Source organism: Trematomus bernacchii, unplaced genomic scaffold (genome assembly GCF_902827165.1).
Source record: "Trematomus bernacchii unplaced genomic scaffold, fTreBer1.1, whole genome shotgun sequence".
In the NCBI taxonomy this organism is placed as follows: Eukaryota; Metazoa; Chordata; class Actinopteri; order Perciformes; family Nototheniidae; genus Trematomus; species Trematomus bernacchii.
In genome coordinates this window covers 253,684-272,750 of record NW_022987626.1, presented here as the reverse complement: position 1 = coordinate 272,750, position 19,067 = coordinate 253,684, and the positions used below count along the sequence as shown (strand labels likewise).

At 39.2% G+C, this 19,067-nt stretch overlaps 1 protein-coding gene across 1 annotated transcript in view; it reads right to left on the bottom strand.

Moving 5' to 3' along the window:
- Window positions 1-16,894, bottom strand: part of LOC117484524 (CD5 antigen-like) — a 232,649-nt gene extending 215,755 nt beyond the window's left edge. Inside the window, exon 1 of the mRNA XM_034132956.1 lies at window positions 16,557-16,894. Coding sequence (XP_033988847.1) covers window positions 16,557-16,848 — 292 coding nt within the window. The 5' untranslated portion in view covers window positions 16,849-16,894. The remainder of the gene's footprint in view (window positions 1-16,556) is intronic.
- Window positions 16,895-19,067: the final 2,173 nt, after the last annotated feature.

Genomic DNA, 19,067 nt, shown 5'->3' with positions numbered 1-19,067 from the left:
TAAACCGTTGATATGGTGTGTCTCCTCTTTGTTGTGACCTTTTGAGCCAGGTCATAACTGACACATGGTCTGTTACCCTTTTCTTTATATGTGTATTACTCACTGGGATATAAACTGCTGCCCCTGCACGCCCTGTCTCTGGATCGTTGGAGCCATCTATGATATGATTGTTGAGATGAGGTGATATCTTGCAAAATAATTCTGGACTTACATACTGGTAGTAGTTCTTTCTTTTCCTTCAACTCATTTTGTATATTGAGGTCTACACTTGGCAATGGGAATAACCAGGGTGGAATGAATGAGATTGGAGCTGTGGGGCAATACTGTATTTGATTTAAACTTATACTTGCTGCTTTAACATCACCAATCCATCCAAAACTTGTTAAATGTGACTCATTGTGTTCCCAGCAGTCTTTCAAAATACTCTTTGCAGCAGCGACGTGCAGTCAGGGGAGGCAGGGGAGGCAGAGCCTCACCTGTCATACTCCAATGTAACAGAAAAACATCTAAAGAAAAACTAAATAGTAATAATAATAAAATGTCTCCACTGATCTGTGTTGTAAGTGTGATTTATGTATGATTCAAATCGCTTTTTATAGTCAAAATCAGCAAATTGGCCGAGCTCCGCTACAACTACATGGGAGCGATAAGAAGTGAGGCAGGGACGAGCTCTGCCTCACGTAAGCCCACAGTAACTTGCTGGAGCGCGGGCACTAATTTAGCGCGGGCACTTATTTTGTGAGCGCGCTCAAGCCAGGCTCATTTGCTTACTGTGGGGTGAGGTGAGGCTCAGAATGCGTCACCCCACAGAAACTGGCTGGAAAGCGGGCCCTAAGCGCATGCCTGTTACCATCTCACTGTAGGTCACCAATGTAATGTTTGTAGATCCCTTTATTACATTTATCCTCGCCATCCATAGTCTCTAAATAACTTATTTCACGTATATATGATATTTAGGCTCGCTGGTCTCATCATACAACGGCAATGAAAAAAGCACCAGGGGAGGCAGCCATAACCTCTGCCGCACTGAAGGGGGTGCACGTGAGCCCACAGGTTCTTGTTGCTACTGTTATTCTACGCAGAGACGGTAGACGCAAACAACAAACTAGACTTTAGTTTTGAAACTAAAGGGAGATAAGGAGGACTTTTACAAAAAAGTAATGGAGATTGCATTGTGGGAGCAAAGCGTAGCTTTTTTCGCGGTGCTCGCTGCAAAAGTAGAGCAATGTTCTACTTTTGAAGCTTCGACGGAGGCGTCAGCCAATCAAATCCCGCTTATGCAAATCTGCCAGTACAAGCGCTAGCCAATCAAACCGCGTGTATGCTGGGAGAGCCATACCGCAGTTCATTTCCTCATATGCCAAAAAATGGAGGAGAAAATAATCGTAGCGGTAGGGAATCACCCGGTGCTTTCAGTCCCTGTTCACCTACCGGGATACAAACCGGAGGAGCCAGGCATGGAGGGAGGTGGCAGAGACAGTGGGTGAAACTGGTAGGTTTTCGCCTGTTTGGGGAGTTTATATCCAGTGTACTTCGTTTGAATGGACAGCTAGCAGGCATAGACAGTATATTTAGCCAGCATGGAATGTTGCGTAAAATAGCACCATAAACATTAATGTCATAAATGTTCATCATATAAAGTGTGACATGTAATTATATAATAACATGAGATTCATGTGATTGGTTGTTGGTTGCGTTGCTCGCGTAAACTCCCCAAGCTCAAGACACGCCCACCGCCAAGCGTCAACGCACGTCGCCGTGTGTATGGGCTGTAAGTGGGCGACGCCCCCGATGAAGTCAGTTTGCGCACAGACATTTGAAAAAAAGCAGACGGTTCCGGTTGAAGAGAAGGGCGCATGGCCCCTCGTCTAATATGAATACTCGTGGATTTTGAATCATGTAAGTACATTTTTGTACTTCATTAACTCTGTACATCCCCGTTAGCTTTTCCGCTTAATGTGGATATCAAACAAATGTTAGCTAACGTCAGTGTTTCAGCTTAGCAATTTAGCTAGTTAGCGTGTTTGCTAATTTAGCCTGCTGTCATGGACGAGGCACACACAACATGTAATGTTTAGTAGTTGGTTCAAATTAGTTAACAGTTGGCGAAATTCCCCGTTTTGAATAAATCATGTGGCAGTGGGGCACTAGTAGTTCAGAAGAGTTTTTTGGTTGGTGGTGTTCGCGCTACATTTTCAAATCCTGCTCGGTAGTTAGCAGTGTGTCGCCAAACTGAGTTTTCCTTTACTGTGGGAGTCCAGTCAGTTCACTCACATGCATTCGACTGTGTGTGATGCACATGTGTGCTTTTATTTCCTGTGTACACTGAGACAGATAGCGGCAACAGATTCCTAAAAAAAGGGTATGCCACATTCACTGCCATGGACACTGCTCTGTGGGCCAGTCTGTGATGCGGCCAGAGGGGTGATCCAGGGAGACTACTGGGAAGTTAAACTGTTGGTGCCTCCTTCTGTAGCGCGTTAAATTGAAGTTAAGGTATGCTCTTTGTCTCCAGTATCTTTCTGTAAATACAGTTATGTGTGTTCGCTACAATAATTGACATGTCTGTTAAAAAAGCACCACGTTGAAGTTTGACGGAAGCCGTCCTCCCGCCTGGTGGAGCTTCTGGAAGAGTCTGCAGAGGAGCTGATTAAAGAGAACCAGGTAAATGTTCTGCTTGATTTGTGTTAAAATGTGTCTGCTGTTCTGTTTGTACAACACACTCTCACTCCATAAACGTCCAGGAGCGACGCTTGGTCAGGGTCCCGAGGCGTGCAGTTGGGACGCTCCTAGGCTCCTTCAGTTTCATAAACAGACGCAAATAGCTTTCAACTGATTGCAATGTATTCCCATCTGCGGCGGGATTTGACGCTCATGGAAGCACGGCATTCGTTTGTGTCGGCGGCTGTTAAAGGCAATATGAGCGTCCATTCCCATTGGATAACGGAGAATTGTACACCCGGAAGTAAGTATTCCCCTTACTGTCGATTGATTTGACAGTGATATCTCCACTACTCATCAACTCAAAAACACCAGATTATCCTTGTTAATTACACAACATTGATAGGTTTTAGTGTACAATGCTTTTGTCACGTTTTCCCCTTCAATTCTGAGAAACAAGTAGTTTACTATGAGTTTTGGATGGCCGAAGACATTACATTACCCACAATCCTCTGTAGCAACCATAGACTGTATATTGCAACAGGCAACAGCTTCGGTTCATGTTCATTTACAAACTCTTCAACTACAACCGTATTTATATTTAAAAACATGTTAGAAGGCCTCACGAAATACTTTAATGTAAATTAAAATGTAAATGTGAAGGAATGTGTGTATATTAACTGTGGGTTTTTCTCTGGAAGTTTTTCCTTGTACGATGTGAGGGTCAAAGGACAGATGATTCCGTTTTTCTCATACTGATATTCCGCTATGCACGCTGGGATTTGGTGTTTATGCGATGTGAAATCCGAAAACATTTAAAAAAAATTATATAATACATTATTCCGAGTGTGCTTGCTTTTCTCTTTGAAAGTCATCACATAACGGCATTGTAATACACGTTTCGGCTGCATTAAATATTACATATCTGCCGTAGTTAACTCTATTTATAGAGTCCTGATGAGAAAACTTCGAGACAAACAGGAACTGCTGCCAAAACTGAAAACTTGACGTGGATCTTAAATATATAAGCAATTAAACAACATCTTACATTTCTTTTCACACAATACGTCTCCTTGCAGTATCAACACTAATTCGGCTGACTTTTATATTTGATCCAATTGGTAGATAGGCTGTATTTACGCCATAACGGTGCACAGCTGATAGAAAGGGACACCTACTGGTTAAAGCACGTTATTGCATTTTATAATTTTATTATTAGATATTAATAGGATCCCTATAAAGTATATTCTTTACTCGTCGTTATTCTCTACTAATAGTTAATTAAAGACTGTATATAATGACTATTTTGCACATCCCATTCAAGATTTCAAGATTTTGTAAGGTTTATTGACATATCATATTATACACAACTACGGTGTAGTTATGCAATGAATGAAAAACTTGGGTCGCAGGTTCCTCAACAGTGCATTACAAGACATCTATCAATATGTGTGTACCTCCACCATTACATTGTCATATTCTGCACATTTCTTATACTATCTACATACATCTTATAAGAGTATAATACATATGTATAATATCAGTTAAAATAAGTGCTTAAACATAGTTAACTTTGCAGGAAAGCAATATATTAGACAGTACTTTGTCAGGCTTAATATTTATCTGTAGATACAAATTTCACTGTGTGTGCTGTGTGCTCTGCATGTGTGACCATCAAAGAGGGTTTCATCCCTCCATATTCATCTTCTATACCCCCAAAGCTTTTTTCTTATTCAAAAGAAGACCTTAACCTAAAGTATTCTTTAATGTTTAAATAAAGCCTTATTAGTTTGTCTGTTTTGCACATCCTCCTATTAATATCTAATAATACAATTATAAAATGCAATAACGTGCTTTCTGTTTCCTGATGTTAGCTGGAGATGTTCCTCTAAAATAAGATGTTTTTAAGAGACTTTGACTTAAAAAGATGCTTAAGATGCCTTGTCTAAAAACAGGACTTAAGTTATTAAGTCTTATATCAAGTGTAACGACATATTATGACTAGAAATTAGACAACTATACTTGGCAAGATTGTACATGTTAGCAGTGCGCACTTTAACTCAGGCGTTCAGAGAGAGACGTGATAACATGTACGATGAGATGCATCTTGATCTGATTCTGAATGACTTGTTTTGATGCAGATTGTCCCCCGGTCCTGTCTCTGGCCCGGCACCATGAGTCCTGAGCTGCTGCTCTTCCTGCTGGTGGCTGCAGGGAACGCAGGTAAACACAGGGACTCAGTGCATTCACTCAATGCTATACTTCACTGCAAAACTACACAAAAGTAGAACAAATAACCTGCACATTTTCTTTGACAGTTGAAATAATTTTTCGGTAACACTTTATATTAAGGTACACATATTCACCATCAACTAGTTGTTAATTAACATGCTTATTAGCAGTATATTGTCTCTTTATTAGTCGTTATAAAAAACTTATTAATGCCTTATTCTACATGACCATATTCTACAAGTAATAAGCCATTAGTTGAGAGTTTTTCCTCAATAACCCTCTAATTAGTGCTTATTTATTGCAAGTAAGGAAGTTGTTGTATATGAGTTTTGGTCTTAATATGCTCTGCTCAATATGGGCCTAATAAGGCAGTAGTACCACAAGAATAGTAATTCTCCCATTATAACACTTAACAAATATGATCTATTCTTATGTAACAAGACATGAAACTATAAGTGTTAAAGGTAGGTAGGGTAGTTAAGAATGGAGAAACCAGCTCGAGTGCGCTAGAATTTGAAACTACGCACCCGAAAAAAATCTGCCCCTTCCTTCAGACTTCCTCACAGAGCCCCTCCTCCAACACACACGAACGAGCACATGACCAATGAGGGCACGAGATAAGTTTGTACACAGATGGAAGGCTGACAGGCAGGTAGGCCATCCAGTTATTTTAGCTGGGCCGGCTAAAATAATTGGTCGTGCTTTTTACAGCGCCACGACTTCCACAGATGACATTTTTTTATGTATTTATTGTCAAAGCATTTAATGTATTCATTGCTATGAGGATGTTAAGAGCATTCCATGGAACATAACAAAAAGTGTTTCTGCAGTGAATTACCTACCCCACCTTTAATTGTGTCTAAATAACTCAAAATTAGGTATTTATATCTAAAAATACGTTTTGGGGTATTGACAGTTCAGCTACCCAGCAAGGTGATATTGACCTGTACAGATGGAGCGTCTTATTTTGGACAGTTTAAAACGCGAGGGTCGTGATTGGTTCGTGCACGGTCCGTGATGGCCGGCCGGCCCCCAGTCTGACTTGATACCGCCCCCGTGATAAATAAATGTAATTATTGTGAAGCCAGCTGCAATGGATCATTGATCCACCAGGGGGTGCAGTGGGGTTCCACACTGGAGTCATGTGTGGAGTCTTGTACAGTATGTCTGGTACTAATGTATAGCGGATCTTTGTTAAGATCCATATGTCACGGATAGGATCATAGTCTGTGCTAAATAAGACATGTAATCATTTACAAAACATCACCATGTTGTTATTTAACAAAATAATAATAATAATAATAGTTTAATCATCATCATTGTTTATGTTCGCCGAATTGACATGAAATCACTGACAAATATGAATATTCTGTATTCAACTTCATTGAAACGATCAGGATGGGTGTTATTTTTCCCGTGTATTACATGGCCACATTCTCAACAAAGTTACGTAACGAAACATTCTGTATTCCTTGCTTACTTCCTTAAACCTTTTCTCCTCCTTATCTCTTTCATGACTTTTTATTTACAGTTGACTGTATTCAACTTCATTAAAATGTTATTAACGTGCCTAAACTCAGTAATTCACTAAAAATTACTGATCCCTCTGCGTCGCGTCGCGGAGGGATCTTGATCCCTGGGTGTTATTTTTCCCCATAATGACCAAGTTGCTGCAAATTATCCCGCTTATTACATGGCCACATTCTCAACAAAGTAACGACATGACTCCCAATATTAATTAAAATGCTTTCATGGATTTACAAAATATTTTTATTGATTTGAAAAATAGTTGTATGTATTGATTTAAATTTACATGCATCCGCTAAGAAAAATAGTCCGTTGTTACCGTTTTTTAAACAGTCAGAATGAAACGGCAGCTCTCAGCTGTGTGTTTACACTCCTAATGGCCCATCACAGCTCTCCCCCCCCCCCCCCCCCCCCCCTGATCTTTCTTTTCCAACAGTTAAGTTAACTGTAGGTTACTCTGAGTGACAAGCTTACAGTTAGTGAAGTAACACTTTTTTTTTGTGAGTCACAACCTCGCTGTTTCATTCTAACATAACGCTCCAAATACGACTGTTTCCACTCGGACTTCAATACAGCAACACCATTGTTTGGTTTCCATGGTAGCGTGTCTCTTTAGTAGCGTGCACTCCTTTCCTGTACATTACAGGTCCAGCCAGGCAAAACAGTAATATGAAATATGAACGTTAGTTTTTAACTGAAATGATCAAATAAAGTCAAAATGTCACAGTGTTTACAAACATTGACCATACCGTTCACCAGCCCCCACCCCCCTATGTTGAATATAGCCTACTCTTTGTTTAAAACGAATTGGCCATCGGAATGTGTGTGTCCCAACCCCCCCCCTGTGATATCTCTTCTCCAGCAGTCTGTAGGTTTGTGTTCGCATATTTATGCTGTCGCAGTTCCTCTTGTTTCTATCGCGCATTGCCGGTATGAAAGGGTCTGTGCTGGAAATATTAAGATAACACGGCAGGGTCCGTTACAGTTTGTTTTCATATGATTTCAAATAAACAAAGTCTTGGCTTTCAGAATATTAAACTTGTTTCGGCAAATTTAGATGATAAATACAACTATGGAGCTTGTAACGGCATAATTACTTAAGCGGAGAACGGAGTAAGTTAACGTTACAGCAGGCATAACAACAGCCGGTGTTTATTTTATTATAATATATAGTCGTTATTCATTTGTTTTAACTAAATAGGCCACCATTGGTACAGTTCTCATTATATACTTCTCAGTAACTGCTCCCCTTAAATTAAATGTAAACGTTCACCATCCCCCACCCGCCTACTGTATGTTGCTTTTTGACATGTAAATGGTTACTACCCCCCTCTGAGTGAATACCTGTTGTACCTGTCCGGGGCTAAGCCCATAGGACGATGCTCTGATGTCATCACCCTCGCACATTTGTCATATGTTTACAAAAAACGATGTTAACACTTTCTCGTTCTTAATATATGCTATATTTAGGGTCGATATGTGTTGAATTTACTTTAAAATAGCAGATCACTGTGATTCGGCTTAGTGAACGTGTGTCTCTTCTCCGTGGCTCCTCCGTGCAGAGAGGCCCCCCCCCCGTTGACAATTCACGAGCGTCTCTCCCCCCTCCCCCGTCGCACCTTCTAACAGAACCCCCCCCCCCCCACATATCAAATCCCAATTTAGCTGCTCTGGAGCAGAAATGAAAGAGTTTTAAAAATGTTTACGTTTTGGTAAGTTTTTAGGGAAATGTTGTAATATTGCAACGTTGGCCTTAGGTGGGAGCAGAATTTCTGTATTTCTACTCACATTGTCTGAATAAATATATTGAACAACTAAGGGTTCATTTGCAGGATTGATTGCTTACTTAGCCCTATATCAGTATATAGCATGAATAATAATCACACATCACTCATATTTGTTATGAATAATCATTTATCAAATAGTAAGTTGCTTTGGATAAAAGCGTCAGCTAAATGCAATTTATGAAAGCCTCACTCAGGATTTTTTTAACAAGTGTTTTTCGACAATGTCAATTTCACTTTCCACTATGTCCACCGTTGTTTTTCACAACCAATGGCAGAACTTTATTGAGGCCTGTAATTAGTCAACTACAGGTCTCTTGGGTCAGTCTTTTCTTCCAAAAAGCTTGTGAAAAGATGTTAAGTTAACAGGTATTCACTCAGAGGGGGGTTGGTGATTTATTGCTCTTGGGGCATTAAAAACAAGATTTTAACTTTAGTTTTTTATATAATATCTGCATTTTCTCTTGTGAAAAACTAAGTCTTAGTTTGGCCATAGTTATTTAATATATAGCGCCATCTCCTGGTTAAACCCTGAAATTGGAGAATAGTGGGAGGGCTTAACATTCCTGGATACTGGTCTTTGGCAGGTCTTAGGCAGGTAACTGGCTGGCAGTAGGCAGGAAGCTGTATGCTGGCGTCCGAAATAAGATGCCCCATCTGTATGTTTCATATTTGCATATTTATATTTTTGTGAAATGTGTACTGAAGGTTAGACAGGAAACCGGGTACAGGAAGTAGGAGAAAGTGAACTGAATAGCGTGGCAGTAGACTGCTACTAATTTTCCCTATGCAACCTGAAGAGTAAAAAGGTGAAGTCTGTCAGAAAGCAATGACTGTAAGTGTAAGTGTAAGCCTTACACTTACACTGTAAGGATTAGTAACATGTATTATGTTTATGTGACGACATTTGGAGATGTTTAAACACAATGAGAAAATGCGTTAGCATTCGCGCTAGTGTTAGCATACACGCTAGCATTAGCCATAGCCTACTAGCCTGTATACATGCTTATTTCACAGCTAGCATTAGCTATATTTACCTTGTTTACACTTAGCAGTCCTATGTGTTAATCTGTGTATGTTACCCTTGCATGTATGAGATCATTGAGTGCCTTGTAACTTCTTTTTGTATAGTTTCACTCCGTTTGAATGTCAGTGGACTGCAAGTCAATAAAGGAGCATGGCTGCTCATTCCCTGGCTCTCAAAAGAGTTTGGCTGGCTGTTTAATCTATGTTCACACTGAGACAGTACAACACATAGAGAGAACAGTACACCTATTGTGTAAGTACATACAAGCAGGTCACACAGTATGATCACAAATACGTAAAATCTGTTAAAAATCTTTTTTTATTAAAAAGTACAGGCTGCATATGTGTTCTCAGCCTTGGAGAAACTTGACATGTTTTGTATGTCTGAACCGCTCTTCAGTGGTTCATTAATAAAACAGATATTTCAACATGTGCCTACTTTGTTCATGTACTGTTGAGGTTAATTTCAGTAGTTGTGTGCTATCATGTGTGAAGAGGAGGCAACTTTAGAATAGGGAACCTGTTCAGGTCAATTCGAGTCAAATGACTAGCTTATTGATTATGAACAAGACTTCACTTTAAAATAGGGAACATGTTCTTAGATATAAATACCTAATTTTGAGTTATTTAGACACAATTAACACTTGTAGTTTAATGTATTGTTACATAAGAATAGATCATATTATGGGAGAATTACTATTCTTGTGGTACTACTGCCTTATCAGGCCCATATTGAGCAGAGCATATTAAGACCCAAACTCATGTACAACAACTTCCTTACTTGCAATCAATAAGCACTAATTAGAGGGTTATTGAGGAAAAACTCTCAACTAATGGCTTATTACTTGTAGAATATGGTCATGTAGAATAAGGCATTAATAAGTCTTGTATAATGACTAATAAAGAGCCAATATACTGCTAATATGCATGTTAATTAACAACTAGTTGATGGTTAATTTGTGTACCTTAATATAAAGTGTTACCGGAAGTTGTTGTACATGAGTCTTAATATGCTCAATATGGGCCTAATAAGGCAGCAGTACCACAAGAATAGTAATTCTCCCATAATAACACTTAACAGATATGATCTATTCTTATGTAACAAGACGTGAAACTATAAGTGTTAATTAAGTCTAAATAACTCAAAATGAGGTGTTTCTATCTAAGAATATGTTTTGGGGTGTTGACAGTTCAGCTACCAATAGCAAGGTGATATTGACCTGTATGTTTCATATTTATTACATTGTTATTTATTAAAGTTAATATACCAGAAGTCATGTTCAGGTTGGGAGTCACACTTTAGTTTCTGTTGATTTATTTATAATTGGATTTCTTTATAATTTGTGTATGTGCTATGTTTGAATTTAAAGATGTTTTTTTCTGCACATTCTTTGCAATAAATTGTTCATAAATGAGTGTGTGAACGGTGTGTGTGTAGAAAGCTTCAGCATATAGAGAGGAAGGAATGTGGACGCTTTGGTTTCTGTAAGAGATTTCTGCTGAGAGAGGAGGAGAACAATATCATGGAGATAAAGACATTTGAGACAATTCCAACATTTTAGGAAAACTGTCGAAATATTCAAATATAAAATACGACGAGTAAAGTTTAAATAATAACTAATCTGAGCAATACTCTATGTAATAATAACTAATCTGATCAATACTCTATGTAATAATAATTAATCTGAGCAATACTCTATGTAATAATAACTAATCTGAGCAATACTCTATGTAATAATAATTAATCTGAGCAATACTCTATGTAATAATAATAATTAATCTGAGAAATACTCTATGTAATAATAATTAATCTGATCAATACTCTATGTAATAATAATAACTAATCTGAGCAATACTCTATGTAATAATAATTAATCTGAGCAATACATTATGTAATAATAACTAATCTGAGCAATACTCTATGTAATAATAACTAATCTGAGCAATACTCTATGTAATAATAACTAATCTGAGCAAAACTCTATGTAATAATAATAACTAATCTGAGCAATACTCTCTGTAATAATAACTAATCTGAGCAAAACTCTATGTAATAATAACTAATCTGAGCAATACTCTATTTAATAATAATTAATCTGAGCAATACTCTATGTAATAATAATAACTAATCTGAGCAATACTCTATGTAATAATAATAACTAATCTGAGCAATACTCTATGTGATAATAATTAATCTGAGCAATACTCTATGTAATAATAACTAATCTGATCAATACTCTATGTAATAATAATAATGAATCTGATCAATACTCTGTGTAATAATAATAACTATTATTGATTTGAGTATTGATCAGATTAGTTATTATTACATAATATATATTATATATTATTTTCTTCTCCAGAATGCGTAGTTTACATGTTCAAATAATTGTTTTTATTTTTTGCATCATTTAATAGTATTCATATTTTTTTTCTTCCCCCCAATTTCCGGCGCCCCCCATGGATGGATGCGCCCTTAGCATTCGCCTATACTGCCTATGCCGAGGGCCGGCCCTGTTTGACTCAGAGATGATTTCAATACTAACCTGTTATAACTGAAGCCTTGAGGTTTAGTTCTCACACAGAAACAAAGCAAACACATAATTTTCCAACCAGGAGAAACACTTTTGAAATCAGCTCACTCTCAGAGTTTCATGGATTATTAAAGAAGTTTTATTATTTTTTTGGTACATAGCAAATGACAGCATTTATTACAGTGATGTTGAACATCGTCATGATTTCTCGAGGATTCTGCTGTGTTCAGAATTTAAGACGAATTGCTTCATCGTAATCTCATGGAAACCAAATTGGTCAAAACTGTTAATTATAAAATCAAGTAGAATTTGTGATGCAAGATTTAAGCAAAATCATGGAAAATCTTCAAATACAACATTTGTTAAAAGAAGCCACATCTCAAAACCTTAATTGGCGAAAGCTAAATTCTTCAGAAATGCAAAAAAAAAACAAAATCAATCAAAATTCTTATGAATCAAAAACATTTCTCGGTTCCAAAATCACAACACTTGTTTACGGACAATGTTAACATTTTAAGTACGAAATAATTAGTCTCTTGAATTTGGGAAAATCCTAAATCACAAAACTAATTTGAATTCTTTGAAAAAAGTGAAATTCTAAAGAAATTAAAATGTTTCATAAAAGTCCAAAAAGTAATGATTACATATTATTGATCATCTTGTGAAATAAGTACAATCCTCAATAATACAAAAACCAGCACATTTCTTGATCACATAACAAAGCACATTACTTTTTAAAAAGGAAACTTCTACAAATTATGTACATTTTTAATTACAACATCTTATGAATTTGAGAATGCTCTCCAATAGGTGGAGTTCTTCAAAACAGCTAAATTACTACAAAATACAGAAAAATACCATAAAAAATTGATATAAAGTAAGAAAAATACTGAATGATTGAAAATGATTACAAACTGAGCTCAGTACATGTGAAATAAGAACATTAACCTGTTAAGCCCTGAGCCTGTTTTTCAGGTCTCAGGCTCGAAAATGACATTCCCAGAATAAATTACCATATCTTCCCTTCTAAAAGGGTTAAATTAATAATCTTTTTTCTCAAAGTAATGATAAACCTGTGAGTTGGATGTAGAAAAGTCAGAACAATATAGATCTTTTTTATTTTAAAGAAAATTCAGATTTTACATAGTAAAGAACTGTAAATTATAGTGTCCGTCCAACAATTCTTTTTTACTTATAGTGAAAACTACCCTTGGATGATGGTAAGGTAGACTAAAAGCTTTAGGAATCCAAAGCACAACATATAATAAGTACCCTGTATCAAGATTGATGCAAAACAAGTGACATTTGACCTTTTTAGAGAGGTTTAGCCAAAAACACTCCACCTCTGAGGTGATTTGGGTGGAAATGTTTTTTTTTCCATATCTCTGGCTTCCCTTTGTCGATTTTGATGGTTGACACCTCTTTCTGACCGTTAGAGCCAATAGAATCGAAGGGGAATCTCCCCTCTCACTAACATTTTACAACAAAAAGGTGGGGGCTTCACGCATGTAGTTTTGCATCAGAGCAACCTTCACTCTAGCTCTGACATCTCGAAACGGAACAGTTTTATTGCTAATGGATTATCAGAAATCATTTCAAAGGGACACAGACACATTGGATTAACCTGTGGATTAATTTCAGCAGCGTTTTTATCGTTTTAATGCCATTGAAGACCACGTTTGACCAGAGAAAGACACAGGTGAGCCATGTTAGCATTGTTAGCTACCTCGCGCCACATGTTTTGATGTCTGTTTTTGTTTATAACGTCGCAATTTCGCATAATTGAATTCGATTCTGTGTCACCTCACGATGTGAAACGATGTCATGGATGTGCAGAAAAGATAAATAATAAGGTTTTGTGAGTGAATTTCGGTGCAGTAATCTGTTAGCATTTTTCGCTCGTTGCTAATTCAGAGGCTCAGTGTTAGCATTGTGGGTTTTATTTAAAAAAAAAAGATCAGTTAGATGAGTTTCTTCCCGTTACATGGATATAAAACATTCATAGTGTATTAAATGAACATGCCCTCAGACACTGTTTCCTGCAAGATGTTGCGGCAGTGCCCCCGGTACCGGGGTCTCTCGGGCTTAACAGGTTAAAGAAAAGTTAAAATCTTATACATTTTGGAAAATTACAAATATAATCGGATTTCTCTAAAAAAGCTTTTTTTTTTTTTACAAACAATCTTTTCAGACCAAAATCAAGCTGAATTTTTCTGAAATAAGAGTGTATGGACTATTTACTTTTGTTCAATTCCTATTTGTATATTGTTCAGCTAAATCTGGTCCTGCTGCTGAAATGACCCATGTGAACCACAAGGGGATCAAATATCCTATCTCGCTGATCAGATGAATTGTTGAGAAAAAAGTAACATTTTAAAAACTTTACTTTTTCTTATTTGTTGATTGAATATATAAAAAAACTTGTTGTGCGCGAGGTCTACACATCCAACACTAGGTGGCGCTGTAACGCGTTCCTCCTGTTATCTCAGGAATCACTACATTAGATTCAAACACTGGGTATTGTAACACTGTTTCTAGAGGATATTTGAACATTAATATATGGCATTAATTGGCCAACTTTGTTCCTGAGTGGCCTGGGTTGGTGTGTCTGTGGTTTCAAACTGCACAGATTGCATTGACTTTTCTAAATAAAACAAACTTGTGATGTGTTTTAAAGATCTTCATCTTCAGTGGGAACCAATGGGCTTGGAGCTGACAGGAAGTCAGGAAACATGAGGCACTCACACATTGCTGATGACTTTCAGAGTAAAAGCTATACTTTTCTAACGTTGGTTAAAAGCTATTAACCTGTTAAACCCGAGAGACCCCGGTACCGGGGCACTGCCACAACATCTTGCAGGAAACTGTGTCTGAGGGCATGTTCATTTAATAAACTATGAATGTTTTATATCCATGTAACGGGAAGAAACTCATCTAACTGATCATTTTTTTTTTTTTCAAAAGAAAACCCACAATGCTAACACTGAGCCTATGAATTAGCAACGAGCGAAAAATGCTAACAGATTACTGCACCGAATATCACTCACAAAACCTTATTATTTATCTTTTCTCCACATCCATGACATCGATTCACATCGTGAGGTGACACAGAATCGAAGGGTACCCTCATTATCACTGAATTATACGAATTTGCGACGTTATAAACAAAAACAGACATCAAAACAGGTGACGCTAGGTAGCTAAAAATGCTAACATTCTTACCTTGGCTCTGTAGTCTCTCCAAAGTGGTCTTTAATGGCATTAAAACGATAAAAACGCTGCTGAAGTTAATCCATAGGTTAATCCAATGTGTCTGTGTCCCTTTGAAATGATTTCTAAAAATCCATGAGCAATACAACGGATAATCCATGCTATTCCGTTTCTAGATGTCAGAGCTAGAGTGTAGCTTCACTCTAATGCAAAATTACATGCGCAAAGCCCCCACCTTTTTGTTTCACAATGAGTGTGTGTGGGGGACTCCCCCTTCGATTATATTGGCTCTAACGGTCAGAAAGAGGTGTCAACCATCAAAATCGACCAATGGGTTCCAGAGATATGAAAAAAAAACATTTCCACCCAAATCACCTCAGAGGTGGAGTGTTTTTGGCTAAACCTCTCTAAAAGGTCAAATGTCACTTGTTTTGCATCAATCTTGATACAGGGTACTTATTATATGTTGTACTTTGGATTCCTAAAGCTTTTAGTCTACCTTACCATCATCCAAGGGTAGTTTTCACTATCTGTAAAAAATAATTGTTGGACGGACACAATAATTTACAGTTTTTTACTATGTAAAATCTGGATTTTCTTTAAAATAAAAAACATCTATATTGATTCTGACTTTTCTACATCCAACTCGCAGGTTTATCATTACTTTGAGAAAAAAGATTATTCATTTAACCCTTTTAGAAGGGAATATATGGTCATTTGTTCTGGGAATGTCATTTTCGAGCCTGAGACCTGAAAAACAGGCTCGGGGCTTAACAGGTTAAGAGCTGATAAACCCATGTGTGTGAGAGGAGCTCCTTGGAGCTACTACTCTGCTCCCTGAGCTCCTTCCTCTTCAGCAGGAACACCCAGGTAATCCAGCTCGATGTCCTCCTGTCGGCTCGGCCTCTGCCCCCTGGTAGCCTTGAGAGACATGACAACACACAGTGAGACTTCCTGCATCACTCCTGTTCAATAACACACACTGTTTCATTCAGTCAGTGGTGGAACAACAACATGTTTCCGTACCTTATCATTCAGTCAGTGGAACAACAACAACATGTTTCCGTACCTTACAGTAGAAGTAAAGGCCGATGGTCACCAGCAGCTGAATCAGCGGCAGGACGACGGCTCGGATGATAAAAGGTTCTGGATCTGATCGAACACATGGACAGCATCACATCAAGAGTCAGCAAACACACAGAGACCTGAACCCACTTCAGCATGGAGACTCCTCTCTACAGTTATATTACAATAAACTACATCTTCTTAAGATCTTCATTCAACCCCAACCCTTTTCCCTGTTCATACCAGACAGTAGGACTGTAGGGAGAAGCTGCTAGCTGTATCTGTTAAACACTCAGTACTCATGGCAATACTCCAATGTAAACTACAGCTGACTGGAGAATGTCTGTTCTGGATTCATGTCTTCACGGTTCATTGCACTTATTGTACGTTGCTCTGGAAAGCTACATGTGATGTAAGGGTGTGACTGCTTCAGGGCTCACAGTAAAACACTCAGTCCTCACCAGCGTTCTCCTGGGGAGCATCACGCTCTGTCCTACAGTAAACTCTAACAGCTCACCTGTGACGGTGACGGAGAGCAGACGGCTCTCAGAGGAGAAGTCCTGAGAAAAAGCAGAGACGTGATAAACACAGCTGTAGCTTCCCTGGTGGGCGGGCTCTGCAGCTGGGAACAGGAAGTGGGCAGAGTGATTGACAGCTGGCTGGGTGTAGTTGTTTGCTGAGTTGATGGAGGTGTAGCTGAGCAGGAAGGAGCCTCCTGGGTACTGAGGCTGGATGGAGCAACTGATGGTGAAGGTGGAGCCTCTGAACACCTGGAACCCCTGCTGCTGGGCCCCGGAGACCCCGTACATGGAGGAGGACACAGAGATGTTGGGCTGAAACAGCTTATCTGGAGAGAGAGAGAGAGAGAGAGAGAGAGAGAGAGAGAGAGAGAGAGAGAGAGAGAGAGAGAAGAGAGAGAGGAGCAGAGAGAAGGAGGAGAGAGAGAGAGAGAGAGAGAGAGAGAGATAGAGAGAGTAGAGGAGAGAGAGAGAGAGCAGAGAGTAGAGAAGAAGAGAGAGAGAGAGAGGGAGAGAGAAGAGAGGACTTTTGACTTTAATAAAAACCTTTATTTAAGTCATTTTAAATAAACCCTTACCAAAATCATCACATTCTGACACTTTTTTTTTTTTTTTTTTTTTTTTTTTTTTAAATCTTCATATCATAGCTCACACATAGAAAACCACATTTTTTTTAAAAATTCAGCTCCAGTGTACCATCTTCCCTTGCCGTACATAAAATGTGATTGACCCCCCAAAGAGTCCTGAAAGCAGGCAGGTTGTTAGTCACACCGTAAAAGGCATGTTCTATTTTTAGCCGAGCAGCCACCAAACCCTTCACACTCTGAACAACATCTGTCCAGCCCTGCCCTAGCATCTGGTTCTTCCTGGTCCTCCAAATTGCTAGCTTAGCAGTTGCAAAGATAGCATTAATCAGAGTGAGAGTTACTCCTTTTCTTTGCCACATATTTAGGCCCATATACAAAGAGTGGAAGTGAAAACACTTCCCCTAGACCCTTCCCACCCCTCCTTTCAGTAGCCCAAATAAGCCTGCTAGCCGCGTGGCAAGAAACTACCAGGTGCTCAACTGTTTCACTCTGCTGGCAAAAAGGGCACTCCCTCCCCAGCACTTGGATCAAGGTGAGCTCGGTGTCTGTTTGTAGCTAAAGCTCCATGTATAATCCTCCACTGGAGGTCAGCCATCCGTTTTCAACAGGACGCTTATACAGGACCCTCCACCTGCCTTTAGGGGTAAAGTCTGAAGGGAAAAAACTCGTTCCACCTTGACTCCTTGACCTCAGCCAGAAGACGGATGTTAAGAGTCTTGACACAGCACTGGTACAGCTGCTTTTTTCCCACAGGAACTGAAACTGCCCAGAATTGGAGTTTTTAGCGAGAGAAGTTTTCCACGCTCCTCTTGCCACTCTCCGACAGCAGGACTAACGGTGAGTGAGGGAAACTCATAGTCATTTTCCTCTTTCCAAGTTTCCAATCTAACAGGATCCTCAATGAATGCCCTCTCTGGCGGCGACAGGGACTGCATGATGTCTTCAACGATCCTCTGTAGCACTCTGGAAGACCTGATGTTTTATGGTGTTACAAAGAGTTTCAACTGATGTTCTTGTTAGATGACCCAGCTTAGTGATGCCAGCCTCAACAAACTTTGTTCCCAAAGCTACAGAGGAAAGGTTGCAGTTGGGAAGAGGGTCATTCTTTTGAAGTGGCTCCTCGAACAACCACATTCCCGGTCTCTGATCCTGGGTCCGTGTGACCTTTAGTGTCTGCCAGGCGTTAATAACTGATCTGTAGAAGGGATGTAAGTCCCGTCAGGTCAGCTTCAGTCGTCCTGATTAGGAACAGGTGTTTAATCCATCCCAAGCCTTCCAGCCTTCCTAAGGGAGTAGCCGAGCAGGATCCAACCAGCGCTGCCCGCTGCCGTACAGCAGTCTCTGAGCAGTCTGCAGTCTGAAAGCAGCTGTTCTGGACTGAATGTCTATCAGTCCCTGCCCTCCCTCCTGCCACAGGGAGATACAGGGCCGAAGAGCCTTCAGCCAGTGTTTGTCCAGACCAGAAAAAGTTTACAAGGCACCGCTGTAGTTCTTTCACCAGCCCTGGTGGTGGTGCCCAACACTATGAGCTTGTGCCAAAGAGAAGAGGCAACGAGATTATTCACAATCAGAGCTCTTCCCCTGTATGACAGCTGAGGTAGCAACCATTTCCATTTAGACAACTTAGCTTCCACCTTGTCAAGCACTCCCTCCCAGTTCTGTTTTTGAAATTCGTCAGTCCTCTAACTGCACCCCTAGGAGACTTTAAATCCCTCGTCTACCCCACCTGAATGCCGCCAGGAAGACTAGGAATGTCCCCTACTCTCCACTGGCCCACTAAAACAGCCTCGCTCTTTCCCCAGTTGACCCTTGCTGAAGATGCTTTTTCGTAAAGGGCAAGGCTTTTCTTTCAGTTCCTGTACATCTGTGTGGTCCTGGATAATTATATCTATATCGTCTGCATATGCTGACACACAACAGGAG